General features: G+C 38.4%; 1 protein-coding gene across 1 annotated transcript in view; it reads left to right on the forward strand.

Annotated features, from left to right (window-relative positions):
• SLC44A5 (solute carrier family 44 member 5) overlaps positions 1-12,404 on the forward strand; it is a 72,020-nt gene extending 59,616 nt beyond the window's left edge. Inside the window, exons 17-22 of the mRNA XM_040073476.2 lie at positions 155-258; positions 1,505-1,578; positions 3,434-3,504; positions 4,579-4,667; positions 5,286-5,370; positions 7,328-12,404. Of these exons, the coding sequence (XP_039929410.1) occupies positions 155-258; positions 1,505-1,578; positions 3,434-3,504; positions 4,579-4,667; positions 5,286-5,370; positions 7,328-7,440 (536 nt within the window). The 3' untranslated portion in view covers positions 7,441-12,404. The remainder of the gene's footprint in view (positions 1-154; positions 259-1,504; positions 1,579-3,433; positions 3,505-4,578; positions 4,668-5,285; positions 5,371-7,327) is intronic.
• Positions 12,405-16,729: the final 4,325 nt, after the last annotated feature.

Below are 16,729 nucleotides of genomic sequence, written 5' to 3' on the forward strand. Positions count from 1 at the left end.
TAATTGAAAACTAGTGAGTTATATTTGGTTGAGAGAGTCCATACCTAGAAATTAAGAAATAATGTCACAATTTAAAATCTTCATCTGAATAGCTTTCTACATTCTGAAGACTGTTCATGAGTTCTATGTATGATGTACTCTCTCATCTTTTCAGGTACTCAGAACTCCTTCACTAGATTCCTACTCTGCTGCCTCAAGTGCTGTTTCTGGTGTTTGGAAAAATTCTTAAAATTTATAAACAGAAATGCCTACATCATGGTATGTGCCGTGTCTGCATGTGGTCTCCCTTATCTAGGACACTAAAATATCCTAGACACTACTAGTAGATCAGAAGCCAGCAGTACTTGAATCTGCTGAACAAATAATGGGATTTATGGGAGTTTTCAGTACATGCATGTGGTTCTACCATGAAAAAATAATTTTTTTTTCCTTCTAATTTCAGCCTCTTTTTTTTCCTGTCTTTGTCTGTCACGCTCACTCCCAAAACAAGTGGGAAGGGATAGAATAATTGGTTAACTCTCCCTGTAATTTGATAATTGATATCCTGATTTCAACAGGAATATTAGCTTGTTTCGTATTGCAGGTTGATGACATTTCTGTTTGGAGGTGATATTCGAATAAACAGGTCAGAAGGCATGTGATAATTACACTTCCACCTGGAAGTTAAAAGCACAAATTCTACTAGCAGCAGCAGTGATATTTCTCTCAAACAGGTCTTCTTAGCTTCCAGATAAGAGAAGTTTTAAATCTTCATTAATAGATTAACATACATAGATTTCAGCCTAGGATGTACTGGCTTGGAACAATTTCAGTGATTGAATGGTACAGTCACGGACTTCCTGTCTCAAAGGAGATGGCTCTAGTGGGTCCATTACAACCTGTGTTGATGCAATTGATGTGTCAAATTATTGCCATCTTGAAGAGAAAGCATTGTTTTTGACAATCTTCTTTACAGGTCATAAACTGTCTGAGCTGTGAGCGGTTCTAGTATATCTTACCCTGGTGGACACTATTCCAGGAAGAAGTGGTTTTGTTCCTGAATAACTTTAGTTGCTTTACTTTATGCTGATTTCTTCTTCAGGGAAAGCAGCATCAGGTCCAAGGAGATAAATACAGGGGTCAGCTCAGTTCCGCTCTACAAGAACCTATTCTTTTCCACTGACTATAAACCTAGTGTAGGTAACTAGCAAAGAGAGAAGAATCCCTCAATGAGTACCTTTTTTGCTTTGCCTGGCAAACTAAATACTGAGTCTACTACCTGTGAGATCACAAGGGGTGGCATGCTCATCACCAGGTGATTTGAAGGGGAAAAATGGAAAGTATTCTGTCCCAGCCTGATGGGAAGCATTGAGAAGTAACAGAGGACTGAGGAAAGTGTTCTATGTTCATTTGAGTTTCAAGGCCACATATTAGGGAGAACTATGTATAACATGCAGATAGATCCTTGCATACGAGAAAGTATCCTATTTATTTAAAATACTCAACAGCTACTATTATTTTGCAGATTGCCATATATGGTAAGAACTTCTGCACCTCGGCAAAGGAAGCATTCTTTTTGCTCATGCGGAATGTGGTGAGGTAAGGGACTATCTCCCAGAACTTGAAAATGTCAGGAGTTCCTGCTGTTGCACTCTGTGGGCACACTTCTTTCCTCTCCCATATCTCCTCCAAATACTGAGTGCTGCTTCTGTCCTCAGATGTGGCTCTCACTTCTTACACTCAGTGTGTAACAGCAGCCTGTCCAGCACAGTAACCTATGCAGAGTTGATGTCATCTCATGGTTTTGTTGTGATTGGTCCTTTAAATTCCTAAGTATCCAGTACATTGTAATAATGCCTCCAAGAAACAAGTGGAGTCCCTGAGAGGAGATCTGCAGATACATGGGAATGGGGTGCTCATCATCTGACATACGTTTGCTTTTGAGCTTTGGTCCACTTGGTCTGAGAAAGGGAAAGCAGAAAAACCTAAGTGTTCAGATTAATTCAGAAATCTTATGACGTGCTGGAGAGTCAAAGTAGAGAAGACAGAATACTTTCCTTTCAAAAAGATTGTCTTTAACAACCAGATCTCCTCTGATGCTTGGAAATTTCCTGGCCGTTTCCTCCACTACCAAGCGTGTTGCCAAACTCCATGTTCTCATTAGTACTTTCTTTCATTGCTCCTGGCTCCTCCCTTGCTACTGTAAGATCAAAAAATAATGGGGGAATAACTTAGGAGCAGGCCATATTGATGCAATAGCACACAATCTAATTACCAAGCAAGCGACACGATAAAACTGGTTAGGTGGTTTAAAGCATTAAGTGAAGTACTGGGAGGAAGACAGAAATGGAGGGGAAGGCATAAAGAGGAAAGTGGAAATGATGCTTAAGAAAGAAGAGGAAAGGACTGGAGTTGGGAGATGAAATACCTTCACTGTGTTACCCTGCACTAATATCAGGACAGCGATGTCCATAGTGAGTCATGCCTGTGCAATAGAGAGGAGAAGTTGCCTTTATTTCCTTGCAGAATATCACCTCTCTGCCCTTTATGATTTTGCTCTTAATCAGTAAGAACAAAAGTTTAAAGCTAGACGTATAATTCTGTGGTTTCAAATAAAGATGTTTTTATCTTGTGTATTTTGCTAAATCTGTGTTCTGGGAGGCTAATGAAGTTTTGTTTCTTTAGTAGTTCTTAATGTTTATTTTTTGCAGAAGTCAGTACTGAATATTACCATATCCATAATGGTAATATGGCACTCAATGCTGTCAAGAGGTTGATAATACAAAGTTCATTTTTCGTCCCATTATTTGTCTGCAGTTTCTGATTAGACAGGCTGGCCGGACATTGAGCTGAAACTCCCTGCTGTTCTTCAGTGAGAGCTGCAGATTTATTGTCAGCTTTTCTGTCTGCTTTTTTTCATCTGTGGTTGTCTTCCTGCTTTGAGGTCTCTTGCCTTCGGTGTTGTACCATGATAAAACAGTAGATTTGGCATGTTATGGGCTCATGAAAGATGGCCAGATAGGACCGAGTGAAAAGGAGGCCTAACAGCAATCTGCATAAATACTGCTTTTTGTTTTGATGTATACTTCCCTTATTCTGGCCTGGCTTATCTGTACCCATAGAAGTAAGGCTGAAATAAAATATTTTGAAGTCTTGGCTTGGTTGATTTTTTTAAACTAACTTGAGGAATAAACAGTCTTCATGTCAGTCCTGCAGCAGCATTGCTGCATTAAGGCCTTACTCAACAAAGGCTCAGTGCTTTTTTGCCTCCTGAGATTACACTGTAGCAACACCCATCTCAGCGCTGCCTGTCTGTGGTGCTGTGTTGTCAGCCTGTAAAACCAACAGAAGACAGCTTCTGGTCATGTTTTGCAATTATCCATAGATCAAAGGAGAAGGAATACAAATGTCTGGTTTGTGATGATTATGTATCACTTTGTCCTTTGCTAAACAGGGTTGCAGTTCTGGACAAAGTTACAGACTTCCTTCTATTTCTGGGGAAAATCCTTGTTGCTGGTGGTATAGGTAAGTGGGGTTTTTGTTTGTTTGTTTGTTTGTTTTTATTGTTTTCTAAATGGCTCTATTTTCTGGTACCCACAAGCATGCCTGCCATATTAATATATGCTTAGTTAGCAGGTGGAGGTTCTCATTGGTCTGACTATTTGGAAATCTGTTTCTGTTTTGCCAGGATTTGCTAGATTGAACTAAAACCATTTTTCTTCCGCTTTCTCCCCCCTGCCCAGCACCTTGTTTGCCTTGACAGTATCTTTTCCATAATTGCTCTTACAGCTCTTGCATGTGTGGCTGGTGCAAGGACTTCTGCAGCCACAGCACCATAGCTAAATCAAACAAAACTCATGTCCAATAAGTCAGCCACAGTCAGTTCTCCTTTTGTAAGAACTGAACAAAACTTCCAATGAGATTCACCTGGTAACAGACAGCTGCCTACAAGATGTGGTGGTACAGGCGTGGACCTGAAGCTCTGCTGTATTCGAACCCACTATAGCTATAAGCTATAGTAAAAGAAACAGAATATTTCTAACATCCTTATAGGGATTTTCTTTGTTATCAGTAACTATCAAGTAGAGTATTCATGGTTTTCTGTGACAGAAAAGTGGTTTTCTATTTTTTAAATGAAGTGCTTTCAGAAATTCAGGTTGGCAGCGTTCTATTGTGGTTTTTCCAAATTGTCACAGCAGTTTCAAAAAACTATTTTACAAATAACCATATTTTGCATTCTGTATACTTTCAAGGTTAACTAATTAATTATATTTTAATCAAAAGTAAAACTAGTACCAAGAGCTGATCTAAAATATTTTGTCATCACTGTAGAATTACAATATTTATTCATTTTGCTGTTAAATTCAGTACAGTGGTGAAACAAAACAACTCACTGAAGTCTTTCTGGGCCCATTAATATCTTTATGGTAATTGATTAATTTACATTTCTCTTCTGTTAGATAATTAGTATTGAAAAATGTACTGTTTACAAACTTTTATTGAAACCAGCCTTGGATCTGTTGTCTGTCTTACCCATTCTTTAGATCCTGGGAAGTCAGAGCTAGCATGGGAACCACTGATTGCTTGTTCTTCTTGCAGGTGTTCTTGCATTCTTTTTCTTCACACAGAGAATACCAGTCTTTGCACAGGAAGTGCCAATGCTAAATTACTACTGGGTACCATTGTTGGTAAGGCAACCATTTAATCTCCTGAATGCTTGGGGCAATTCAAGGTGCTCAGACTAGTCAGGGCATGGTCTGGTAACAGCTTCTTTGGCCAGCATCTCAGTGGCATAGTATCCACACAAGTGCAGAGCTGCTGCACTCCAGTCCTTGGGATCCTTCAGGCAGAAGTGGAACTGCAGTGGCTCTGAATCTTCAGAAAAATTAGGTTTCACATCTCTTCAGACTTCCCAGACAGCAAGACACTGAGGACAGTATGGCTTCTAATGGAAAGGACTCGCAATGCATCTCTTTCTCCTTTTGTAGGCCCCATGCTTAAACTTCAGAACATCTCTAGGCTGAGTGGTTCTTAAAGGAGTTTAGAATATTTTTGCCTTATATTCTCCTCAGAGGTTGAAATAGTTCCAGTTTGGTACTATTTCCAGCTGAAAAACTAGAAGCTACTACATTTAGAATGCAGTGTCTTGAACCTGTGATGCCTGTCCACAGCAGTAGTAACCTTTGGTAGAAATACAGAGCTGACATTAAATTCTTCTAAATTTGCTTAGGCTTCTGACTTGTGTTAATACTACCACAGTGGTGCTGAAAGAAATTTGGGGGTTTATTGTGGTTTGTTTTTTGTAGACGGTCATCATTGGCTCCTACCTAGTTGCACACGGGTTCTTCAGCGTCTATGCAATGTGTGTCGACACGCTTTTCCTCTGCTTTTGTAAGTACAATGTTTTCTTTTTGTAATCCCTGCAAGTCATGGAAAGAGGAGTAGAAAATCATCTTATCCACTCCTTACAGAAGTCTGGTGACATACTAGCAAACTGTGTGAAAAATTAGCATCTTCTTCTTTTCATATTATCTCTGTGATACAGTCTTCCATGCTCTAGTATTCAAATTTAATTACTTTAAGAAGTGTAAGGTAGCTTTATGGTTTATGAAAATATCTGGCTTTTGTTTTCCAGATGTTCCTTAAATTTCATTAAGTTTGCTTCTGGTTGCTTTGTGAAGAGCCCTGTACAGTACTGATTTGCTTAAGCACCTTGACAATAACAAATATATTCTTTGGTATATAGGTGGTACTTCATTTTCATTTCATTCATTTAATAACCCTGAACAAAGTATTATGCTGAATTACCTCAAAGATTCTGTAAAATACCACTTGAAACTAAGTGTCCCTTGGATTCCCAATAGCAAACAATCATCAAAGGCCATTCAGGCTGTCCAGTCAGAGAGTACTAAAATCACAAAAGAAATCTGTTGGTCTTGAATTAGGATATGATTATAAGAAGCAGACGTTCCTTAGCATGTAGTACCTTCCATGTGCTGTATTTTTCTGTAATGAAACCCATTCTGGTAGGTCCAAGGAGAAATCAGTTACATGGTAGTGATTGTTCTTGCAATTTGTGTATTATTTTATAATAGTAAGGGAAATAGTCATAGGCTTGATCTTTCAGAAATATGCACTATGGATTACTGAAGTGAGGTAAACATGGTAATACTGAATCTTTAAACACTCACTTTAACTTCGCTTCCCTAGAAACTAGGTTAGCAGGGATTCTGAAAAACTGCATTGCCAAAGAATCACAGGAACAAGATCAGTTAGAAAACTCAAAATTGGTATCTAGTTGAGAGCTACATCCTATTTCTCTCATATTATGAACTTTGGTTCTAAGCAAACATGAGCACAGGCAGACATAGCACTAATAACACTCCATAAAATAAGCTAAACCACAGATAAATAAATATATAAATAAATACTGTTACTTTATTCATTTATTTTGTTATTTAGAATGAAAGGGATTGTAGCAAGTTTGTTGGTGCGCTCAAGAACGAAAAGATTCTCTTTTTAGCTTACTACAGAGACACATGGTATATATTGCCACGGAGATATATTAAGATTTGCCTCCTCTAGCTTCTTTGGCCATTCCTTACGACTCAGACTCTCGTTTCGGCTCTGCAGATCCAGCTGTCTGCCTCTACAGGGTTGCAGTCGCAATGACTGTGCTTCAGTGACACTCCCTCCCCCGCTGCCCGTTGGTGTGTAATTGTTCATTGGTCTGTCACTGCTGCACGGCACTGTCTGGGCTGAGCCCTGACTAGTGGTTTAGTCATGACCTTCTGTAGGATAAAAAGTAATGTCTGCCTTGTTGTTCTAAGTTCATATTCTGTTCTGTTTCCCATGCGCCCATTAAGTAATGAACAATAGATCAGATAGAATATTATTAATTCACAGCAACAAGTTTTCAAATTAACTTTATCTTAGGCAGTGAAAAATGGTCCACTTTTAGAAAGTGCTTAACTCCATGGCTGTCTTTGTGACACATTTTCTAAAAAGAGATTTACAAAATGTCAGGGTTCAGTGGAGGAAAGAGTTTTTGAAAATTGCCACCTATACTGCTAAACCAATGATCTGGAGAATAAAAAAGATATATTGCTATCATTAAAAAATGGCAAGATGTTTGTGTCTCTGCATCATATAAAACCTCTTGTGGTCTAAGAAAATAGAAATTCTATAATGTCCTTCATCATCTTAATAACAAAGCTAAATTACCTTGATTGAGTTTCTTTTAATATTGGACCTTCTGCTCTCTCCTTGTTTCAATTCTCTTTGTGTCTCTCTGTGTGTGGTTGTACCGCTGCTTCCTTTTTTGACTGGTTTTGCTCTGTAAATTCAGGTGAAGACCTGGAAAGAAATGATGGATCTACAGCAAAACCCTACTTCATGTCAGCTAGCCTCCACCGAATTCTGGGGAAGAAGAAACTAAGCCCTAAGAAGGCAATGGGATAATGAAGGCTAAACCTCAACATCAAAAAGTGTCACTTTTAAGCAAAACATGTATAAAGTAGGCAAAAGTAAAAACTGTAAATGATGCTTCTGGTTAATGGGTGATTCTTTTTTCCTTTTGCTTTTATTAAAAAAAAAAAAAAAAAAAAAAAAAGAGCAACATTGGTAACATTAAACTAGTTTTAATGCTTAAACTAACAGCTGTGAAAACAAGGCCACATTTTAGTTTATAGAGTGCCTATGAAAAGGAAAATGTAAATTTGAAACTTTTGTAAGTGTATAATGATTTTTAATAACTTTTGTAATACAAGTTGCTGCCTTAGATGACAGCAGTTTTGATAACGTTTCTTCTTATAAGTGTATATTTGTAAAAGAAATTCAGGCAATTTTTGAAAGCACTAATGTATAACCTAATTAGCCATAAAAAAGATAGTTTGAGACTCTAGTTAATGAGGAGATGATACTAAGTTTGTAAATATGGTGCTATGATTGTATTTTTTTGTACAAGCTGGTTCACAGCTATTTAAACTGTGATTATACATGCATTAATGATTCCCTACATTGAAAATTGTAGTGATATTTTAATCACACCCACAACTGCATCTTTTAAGACATGATGGTACCCTGCGGGTCCCAAAGAAAGTAGTCAGAAAAGACTTTAGTTGATACTGCTTAAAGTGACGTTTTCTAGGAGCTGTGCTTAAAAGATGATATAACTGAGAGAAGGTCCCACTGCAGCTGAAGTGATTTGTGGTTCACACAAATGAGGTTCCATCTGGTACAAGATGGTGAATGTATAATTTTTAGCTGATGTCTAAGAGAGATGCACATGTGTTAAAATCCCCCTATCCCTGACAAGGCTCCGGTTGCGTTCTGTGTTACAAGGAAGTTGAGCTTCACTGAAGTGAAAACAAAATGCAGTCTTGTTTTTAATTGAAAGAAAATCTTTGCTCTGTGTGTGTGCACAAGGAATTCCATTGTCTCAGCCTAGCTTAGAAGGGCTCCTACCAAGCCATTGGAATGACTGTGTGAGTGCAGAGGGTCAGGGCTGCACTTCCTGCATATCTCCGTGCTCCCAGTGGCTCACACAGTAAGGTACTAGGACACTGAATTCAAGTCTTCTCATGGTACAGGATGAATGACTCAGCTACTGAGATATGCTCTGAAAGATTTAGTTTGCTTTTTGATGCCCAGTCATTAGTACAAAGTCATTAATACACCCATTGGTAGAAAGCACATTAACATTCGGTGTGGTTTATGACCCTCCCAGTAGTGGAACTGTTACTACCATTAAGTAACAGCTCTGCTGATGGAAAGTCTTAACACTGGAGAGTTTCTCCAATCTGTTGCTGCCAAGACTGAGCTAAAAAGATTTTAATTTACCAGTCTCCTGGAGGTGCCAAGGACCCAGACATACTGAGGCCTGCCCTTAGTTTTCTTGGATTCCGGTGTACTGAAGAAGCTATTCCGGTACTGTCCACTTTCCAGGAGTGGCATGTGCCATACATTTGCCAGTTTTGTGATAGGAGTTTAGCACTTAGAAATACTTTTCTAATCCTAGAAGACTGTTGGTGTCACAAAAATAAAAGCAAATTCTTTTCCAGGTTATTTGAAGGCAAGTTTCTGAGGAAAATTTATTGATCATCCACATCCCAATGGGATTTTGCTCTCTAACTTAGAGCTCTGGTTTGTGATGACTGTAATCACTACAAAGGCAGTAACACTGTCCTTCTTGCTGCGGGTGTGGGGTCATGTTGATGTACAAGTGACCACCATCCACATGCTTGCAGTTGTGGGCATGGTAAGATCTTGAAATTCAGTGACCTGAGGTGCAGGTGCAAGATTTCTCTGTGGTTCAGTGGGTGCTGGAGCCCAGAAGCAAAAATGAGAGGTTTAGTGTAGGACTAAAATAATATAAAATAAAGGCATACGATTTCAAATGTAGCTACTGATTATAGGCACCTTGAGATTTTGATAACTCCTCCTGAGATACCCTAGAGTAAGCTTGCCTTTCAGAAAGGACTGAGAATCCTTTGGGGAAAAAAAAAGGACTCCTGAGGGATGAAGTTTTTCATCATCAGCAATCACTGTCATCATCATCATCATCATCATCATCATCATCATCATCATCCTCATCGTCATTCCTTTCTCATTATGTGCATGACATGGATTACACAAACCCCCTCCATGATTCTAATACTTTCTGGGAATTAAGTCAGTAACTTTTGGGGGTATGTGTAACCATTCTGTGATTAAAGAAGCCTGTTGGTCTCATTACAATCCATGTTCTAAACCTTTTTTTTTTTTTTTTTTTTTTTAATGCTACTGATTAATTTTCAGCTAAAGAAACTGCATTACATAATCTATATTTCTACTGGACTTGAGTGTCTTACTGGGAGCTCAACTGAAAAAGCATATTTCTGAATATAGCTTGCTTTTTTATCGTATGAATGTAACCACAGAGTTTACCAGGAATAAAACAATATAGAAATAGTATACAATTATTTGATCAGAAAACTTTTGTAACAGACCTATGCATTTACTAAAGAAATTTCTAAAAGTGAAAGTTTTAAATTGTATTATTATTTATATACAGTAAAAAATATATATGTATAAATTTGCTCCTCTCACTATTTTGTGAAAGCATTTAGAATGTAACTGATCATCATTTCTGAGAAAAAAACTTAAAAGCCATTTTCTTATGATGTGTTTATGAGAACTGTGAAAATACAAAGCAATACTGTGTCAATTTTAAAATACATAAATTCAGTAAGTAAGTAGTAATTATTTAATATGAAAATTGGCTTTCTAAAAATAAATTACTGATAATTACTAAGTCAAAATTAATGCAAATATTTAATTGGGAAAGATTGACCTAAGATGTTTCAAGACGATCTTATTATAATGGTTCCTAATTAATCCTGTGGGCCAGAGTCTGCAGATATGCACCACAGAGGAGGTACTAATAATGACATTTATGGATTTGGACTTTGTTCCTTGGTTTAGTATGAAATTCAAAATTCCATTTTCTACTCTAGAGAGTGGAACACGGTAAAATATGCCATGTGCTTTGCTCCTGAGCCCCCTGGGCCTGGTGACGCAGTGCCCACAGTGGCACCAGCTGCGCTGGGTCTGTGCTTGTGGTGCTGATGCACAGAGGGCGTGGGAGACCCCCAAACCCGCAGGCTCCCAAGCTGCTGAGGGTGTGCCAGGGTCAGGGGTGAGTCAGGGTCATGCCAGGCACCTTCTCCCTGAGAGGAGCTGTGGAAAAGCAGGTGGATCTGAAGAAAGACCCTTTTACATGAGTAGAAATAAAGAACATTCTCAAGAGTATAAACAAGCAGAATGTAGAAACCAAGACAGTAGAAAACACCTGCTATCACATCCATGTAATCACGTTTGTTTAGCTTGGTTTGGATTCATTGTTATCTCCCTAGAGCATATTACTGAATAGCTTTCATTTACATGTTTTATACCAAAGTTTTAATGTCAAGCCTTCAAATTTTGTAAAAAAACCCACAAAAACAAACAAACAAACAAACAAACACACCACCCCACACCACCCCCCCCCCCAAAAAAAACCCAAAACAAAACAAAAACAAAAACATGGAAACAAAACACAGAAATAAGAAGATAGAAACATTTCTTCTACTGAGGTTTTTGGGGGTTTTTTTTCCAAACAGTATTCAGCAGACGATTCTTGGGTGATCCAAGGATGCTGAATATTCTTTTAAATGTTAGTATTTAATGAAATATTTTACTATTGCATGTTCTGCTGTAGAATGGGAAAAATATTTTGATGGATGCAATGTCAGGCTGATTCTGGAATAGTCAGTAAGTGTTCTTCCACAAATGGGTTGTCAGAGAAGTGATTATGAAGAATAAACTGACTGTTTTTGAGTAACCCAGAATGTCTCCCTTTGACCAGTTGCTCAGCCTGGACAGCTGTGTCCTTGCAGACAAAGTGCCTTACTGGCTGTTACTTCACCTGGCTTACATTTTGAAATTCATTTATACCATGTAGACTACAAAACAGAAAAGGCTAGAGAGGAAAACCAACACTTTATTTCAAACTGACTAACAAAAAATGAACTGTAGTAAGGATGTCAGATGTGTTTGCACTGTGTGATGCAGCACCCATCATTTCCCTGTTGCTGTTGTCATTATGAAAGTTGATGGTATGGTCCGGAAGAAAATACGACAATAGTGTTGCAAATAAATGAAAACAATGCAAGACTGTTCCATTTTTATAGAGTAGGTTTTTAAAATAGCTTTAATTTGAGGTATAGCGGACTTCTGAGTAGGGCCTGTTCTGCTTTCTGTTTACAATGATCATGTGTGTTGTACCTGTGTAACTGTGGGTAGAACTGGGCTCTTGCTACTTACAACAGAAGAAATAAAGCTAAAAAGTACATATATAGCACTGTAATACGTCTATTTGTGTGTTTATAAGCATAAAGTTCCTTCTCCATTTCAAGACTGATAATTTCCTATTCTGGAACCGTTTTATAAATTGTTCTAAATTTTTAAACTTTTGATACAGGCAATGATTTTTGGGGTAATATGTCATTTGTACTGCACTGTAAACAATTATAAAATGAGTGTTTCTTCATGTTCAAGTAACACTAGTGCTACTAATATTAAAATTGTCTGTTACTCTATGCTACAAAATGTCTACATGCATTTGTCCCAAATAATGAGTTTTAAAACCATAAAAATGGCTCTTTGATGTTTAAGAAATGAAAGTTAGGTTACTGTTTCATTAATATTATTCTTAAGATTGCACTGTTTTGCCAAAACCGAATTAACACGAGCACGATGATTTGAGCTCTAAACCCTGTTGCTTCTGCTATGCAGAAATAGAATCCTATTGTTTAAATATCTTTGATAACGGAAGTGCTTAATTTTGTTGTTACTTCACCGTTGTACAGTTCTTGGGGATTGTTCTAATAAAGATTTCGATATAAGCCGGAGTGCGTCTGCGCCGTGCCGGGCGGTACGCGGGGCTGCGCTGGGGCGGACCGGGACGCGGGACGCGGGGCGCGGTTCGGTGCCGGCGGGGCGCGGGGTGCGAGGCGCACTTTGGTGCTGACGGCATGTTAGAAATATGAATCCACAAACGCCAGAGGTTCATGTCCAAAAAGGAGACAGAGGAGTCCTTTTACTTTATTCCAATAAAGGGAGAGGCCATGGGGCATTTCCCCTGAGGTCTCTCCGTTTTTCGGAGGACGCAGCCTCCTTTTTATCCCAATTTCCCGGCCGCATTTCCCTCTCTCTTTCCCCATTGGCTGAGGTACTTGAGAGGCACAGACTTCCCGAAATGCCTAAGACCAAAGATTTCCCTTTTAATGTATAACCCCCCTAATTTTTAATTCTCATGGAATTTATGGATTTTCCCCATTGTTTCTTTCATCTTTCAATATCCAATTTAATTTATCAGCAAACCTACAGTTTGTTTGTAAAGGCAAGTATCTTCTTTTCCATTCATCAATCAGTGGAATCCTTCCCATTGTTTCTCTCATCTCTCAGTGCTGGTTTTATCTCCCAGCAGACCCAGGGCTTGTCTGTAAAAACAAATCTGTCATTCCTCATTCCTCTCAGGTGTGCGGGCCGACTGCTGCCGCGTAGAAGCGGAGCAGAGGAGGTACTGGGACGGGCCACTGCCACTGCTCTTGGTTGGAGGGGTATTCTGGGGTTTATTTATTTTTTATTATGTTATGTTTTATTTGTTTGAGGTTTTTTTTCTTTTTAATGTTTAATCAGATGCAAATTTGGCAAACAAAACCTTCATGCTTTTTGTTCTGTGAAGCATTGATGTAAACCCAATTTTGACCATGCCAGAAAGTGACAATACTAGTAAAGCATTGTGTAGGTTAAAAAACATTGCTTGAGTTCAAGTGATAGAGTATAACCTCACAGAATCTAACACAGTGTACCCAGATAGTGGAAGGAAAAAATGTAATATTAAAGTTATTTTAAGGGGATTCTGGAGGATAGAGGACCTTTACTATGTGTCTCATATTATGTTGTTATTTTGATTAAAATCTGGATATTTTTATTTTTTAAACTAACATCAGTATCTCCTGTTAACACATGCAGCTTGTTGGAACTGACTGCAGCTATTAGTGATGTTGTCCTCCTTTGGAAAATGTCGGGTTTACTAACAAAATTGTGTTCTTGCCTCTTTTAATATTTGTTTCCAGACTGATGGGGGTTTTATCTCACATCATTTTCTTGTTATTCACATTACATTTAAATCTAATGTCAGCTGCATGCCATAGAAACTTTAATCCACATCCAGATTAATTCAAAGCCTACCTGGAGCTTTTTCTCATGTACCAGCAGTCTGCTCTCCAGTCTTTTCTAGGGTTCCTACTTTTGCACAGTTTGCTCTTTTTGGTTAGCCAAAAGAAATGTGTGAATCTCCCCAGCAGTCCTGGAACATGGACCAGTGACCCACGTCACCACTTGATGGAAAGCAGCGTGGCTACTCATTTTCAGTCAGTAGGTTTGTTTTGGGAAGCACCTGTGTTCTTAGCACCTTGTTCAGGGAGGTCCCCTCTCTGACACTGGCGCCAGCTGCTCAGGGAGAGGAGAAAGGCTGCCTCACTCTGCTCTGGCACCACGAGCTGTCATTGTGCTGCAGTTGTTCTGGGCCACAGTAATACTGCAGCAGTGGCGTGGGCTGACTGAAATTTCTGCTAAAGAGGGAAATGGTAACATAACTGACTTGTTACAGTCAAGCAGACCCTGGTCATATAAATATGAGATCAAAACATTTCTGGTTTTGTCTCAGCTAGCGTCTGGTGTGTACCAACTTTGTGGTTTGACTTTGCAGATGACTGTTGCTTTTGGTGCATTTTCTGCAAAAACCTGGCATGTTCCTTTGCAAATCCACGCATCTGCAGATGGCTTGGAGAAGGAAAAGACTGTTTTATACGGAGCTTCATAATGTAGTTTCTGGTTGCCATCATTTTCAACACATCTGACCAACTCAATTTCCTGTCTTGAATCAACTTCCATTTCATTAAGTCCCAGGTTCTCATTTCTGTTGGTTTGGCTGGGCTCTGCATGCAATCTGTTTTAATTTTAGAATCTGAAAAAGGCTAAGTTTGGAAAAGAATCAAAGTCCTCCCATGAGAATGTACTGTACTTATTTTGCTCCAAAAGATAATGTCAAGTGGGGTTTGTAGGTTTTGTTTTACTTTTTTGTTTGTTTATTTTACTTTATGAAGTTCCACTTTCTTACAGAAATACTGACAATTTGAACAGTCATGACACTGGTATGTTTAAACTCACAAGTGTATTCCTTTTTTGAGGACTCTAACAATGGTCCAAAAGAGATTAACAAATCATAATACAACAGCCAGCTGTAGTGGTTCTGGCTCACCAGACCTTCAAAAAATTTTGTTTTTAAACCTTTTGTAAGTTTTATATTAGTGGCTCTTGTATTGCAATGGCAATTCTTTCTGAACTGATGTTGTGATAAACCTGTGTGGGCACATTTGAATGTAATTGGTAGAGCGTGACTGAGCATTCCAGCCCACTACCCAGTCACCTGCACAAATTCCTGCAGGGACACTGACAATCAAAGTGCATGTTGAAAGGTAACATTTGCATGCATTTAACTATGCGTAACATAGATACACGCTTCTTTGATTTTAAAATCATATTTTGGCTAAATGCCTGTATCCATATTATAGGAATGCTAGTACTTCTACTGGTTATTTCTGAAAATAGTAAAAAAAAAGAGGGCTGCTAGTGATTCCTGCATTCAGCATATTACAGCTTACATAACAGTTATGTATTTAACTGATGACCTGCCAACTTATATTAAACAGAAGTGCTTCCCTGCGTGATGTTTTCTAATTGAGTAGCTATCTTAAAAATACAATGGTCTAATTTTAAAATAAGAAAATGTGGGGGGGTTTTCTTATATACTAGTATACTGGTACCTGTCATAAGTTTCCCCTATTTTGGCAATAACCTTTGTTTTTGGGAGTCTTGGAGCAGGAGACATCTTTCTCCAGTGAGATTAACTTGGGAAATAAGATTGGTGAAACTGCATCACATGGCAGCTGTTACATAATTCAGGAAGGGGGTTGGTTTCTGTTGCAGTATGGCAGAGTTTTAAAAAACTCTCTCAGCCTAACACCAGCTGCTGATGGCTCTGGCACCGGCAAAGGAAGACTCAAAGCCCAGATTCTCTGCTGCAGTCTCCCATTTTCAACGCAGTCTTCATTTTCCTATCCCCACCCACAAATATCTGCTCATGCACTCAACAGTAGCAAAAGATTAATGCTCATGCTTCCTATTTCCAAAGAAAAATAGGAAAACTGCTCCTCATATACTTTAATCCTATACTGACTTTGCAACTAAACAGAAAGAGGTGCGCTTCATAAATAAGCTTAAATTTGATTTTGTTTCAGACCACCTGAAGCTAATTCAAGTAAGAGTAAATAATTACTTTTCCTTAACGGGGCTTGTTGCAAGCCAAGTTGCATTTTAAATTACCAATTTATGTTAACATCTAAATTAACACTATTTAGCATTTAACTGGTAAAATTTCAGCATATCAGACAAATGAAAAAAAACCCTAGTTTGTCTACTGCCATGCATACACTTTGGTAGCATGCAGAGATATGGAGCTAGCTTAGGTACTGAAAATGACATCTGGAATTCAGTATTTGACCCAGGACGTTTAACTTAAAAGTTATATATGCTCAAATCAAATGTAAGGCCAGTCAAGTTCCACTACAGCCCCCACCTTGAGTGCTTTGAAATAAAGAAAAAAAGGGCAGGATAATAAAAGCCTTGACAAACCACTGTGTCAGTGCAAGGAGATTGCTTTGGCTGCTCAGATTAGCTCAGACATCTATGAGCAGCACTTAAAAGAGTGCCAGAACTTAATTCAGAGCATGCCATCGAAGTTCTGCTCACAAAAGTCATCAACAGAAAAGATTACCTTTTCCAAATTGAAGTGGTGACCAGCATTGTTAAGGAATTTCACAGAGTAGACACCAATGCATAGTTAGGAGAGGGGAAAAAAAAAAGATACAGACACAAAGACCATTCCAAAGTATGGTTTCCTTCTGATGCAAATAAAATTTTAACAAGCAAAGGGGATCTAACTGTCTTAAATCATTGAAGGAAACTAGTCATTGAAGACAAAAATCAGTTGAATTTACAGTAACCTTTGTGCATCAAGTGTATCAAAACATGCTCTACTAGTAAGTCTAAACAGTAGTCTAAAAAAAAAAAAAACAACAAAACACCACAGTAACAGCTCTAA

The sequence above is a fragment of the Hirundo rustica genome, chromosome 9, assembly GCF_015227805.2.
Source record: "Hirundo rustica isolate bHirRus1 chromosome 9, bHirRus1.pri.v3, whole genome shotgun sequence".
In the NCBI taxonomy this organism is placed as follows: domain Eukaryota; kingdom Metazoa; phylum Chordata; class Aves; order Passeriformes; family Hirundinidae; genus Hirundo; species Hirundo rustica.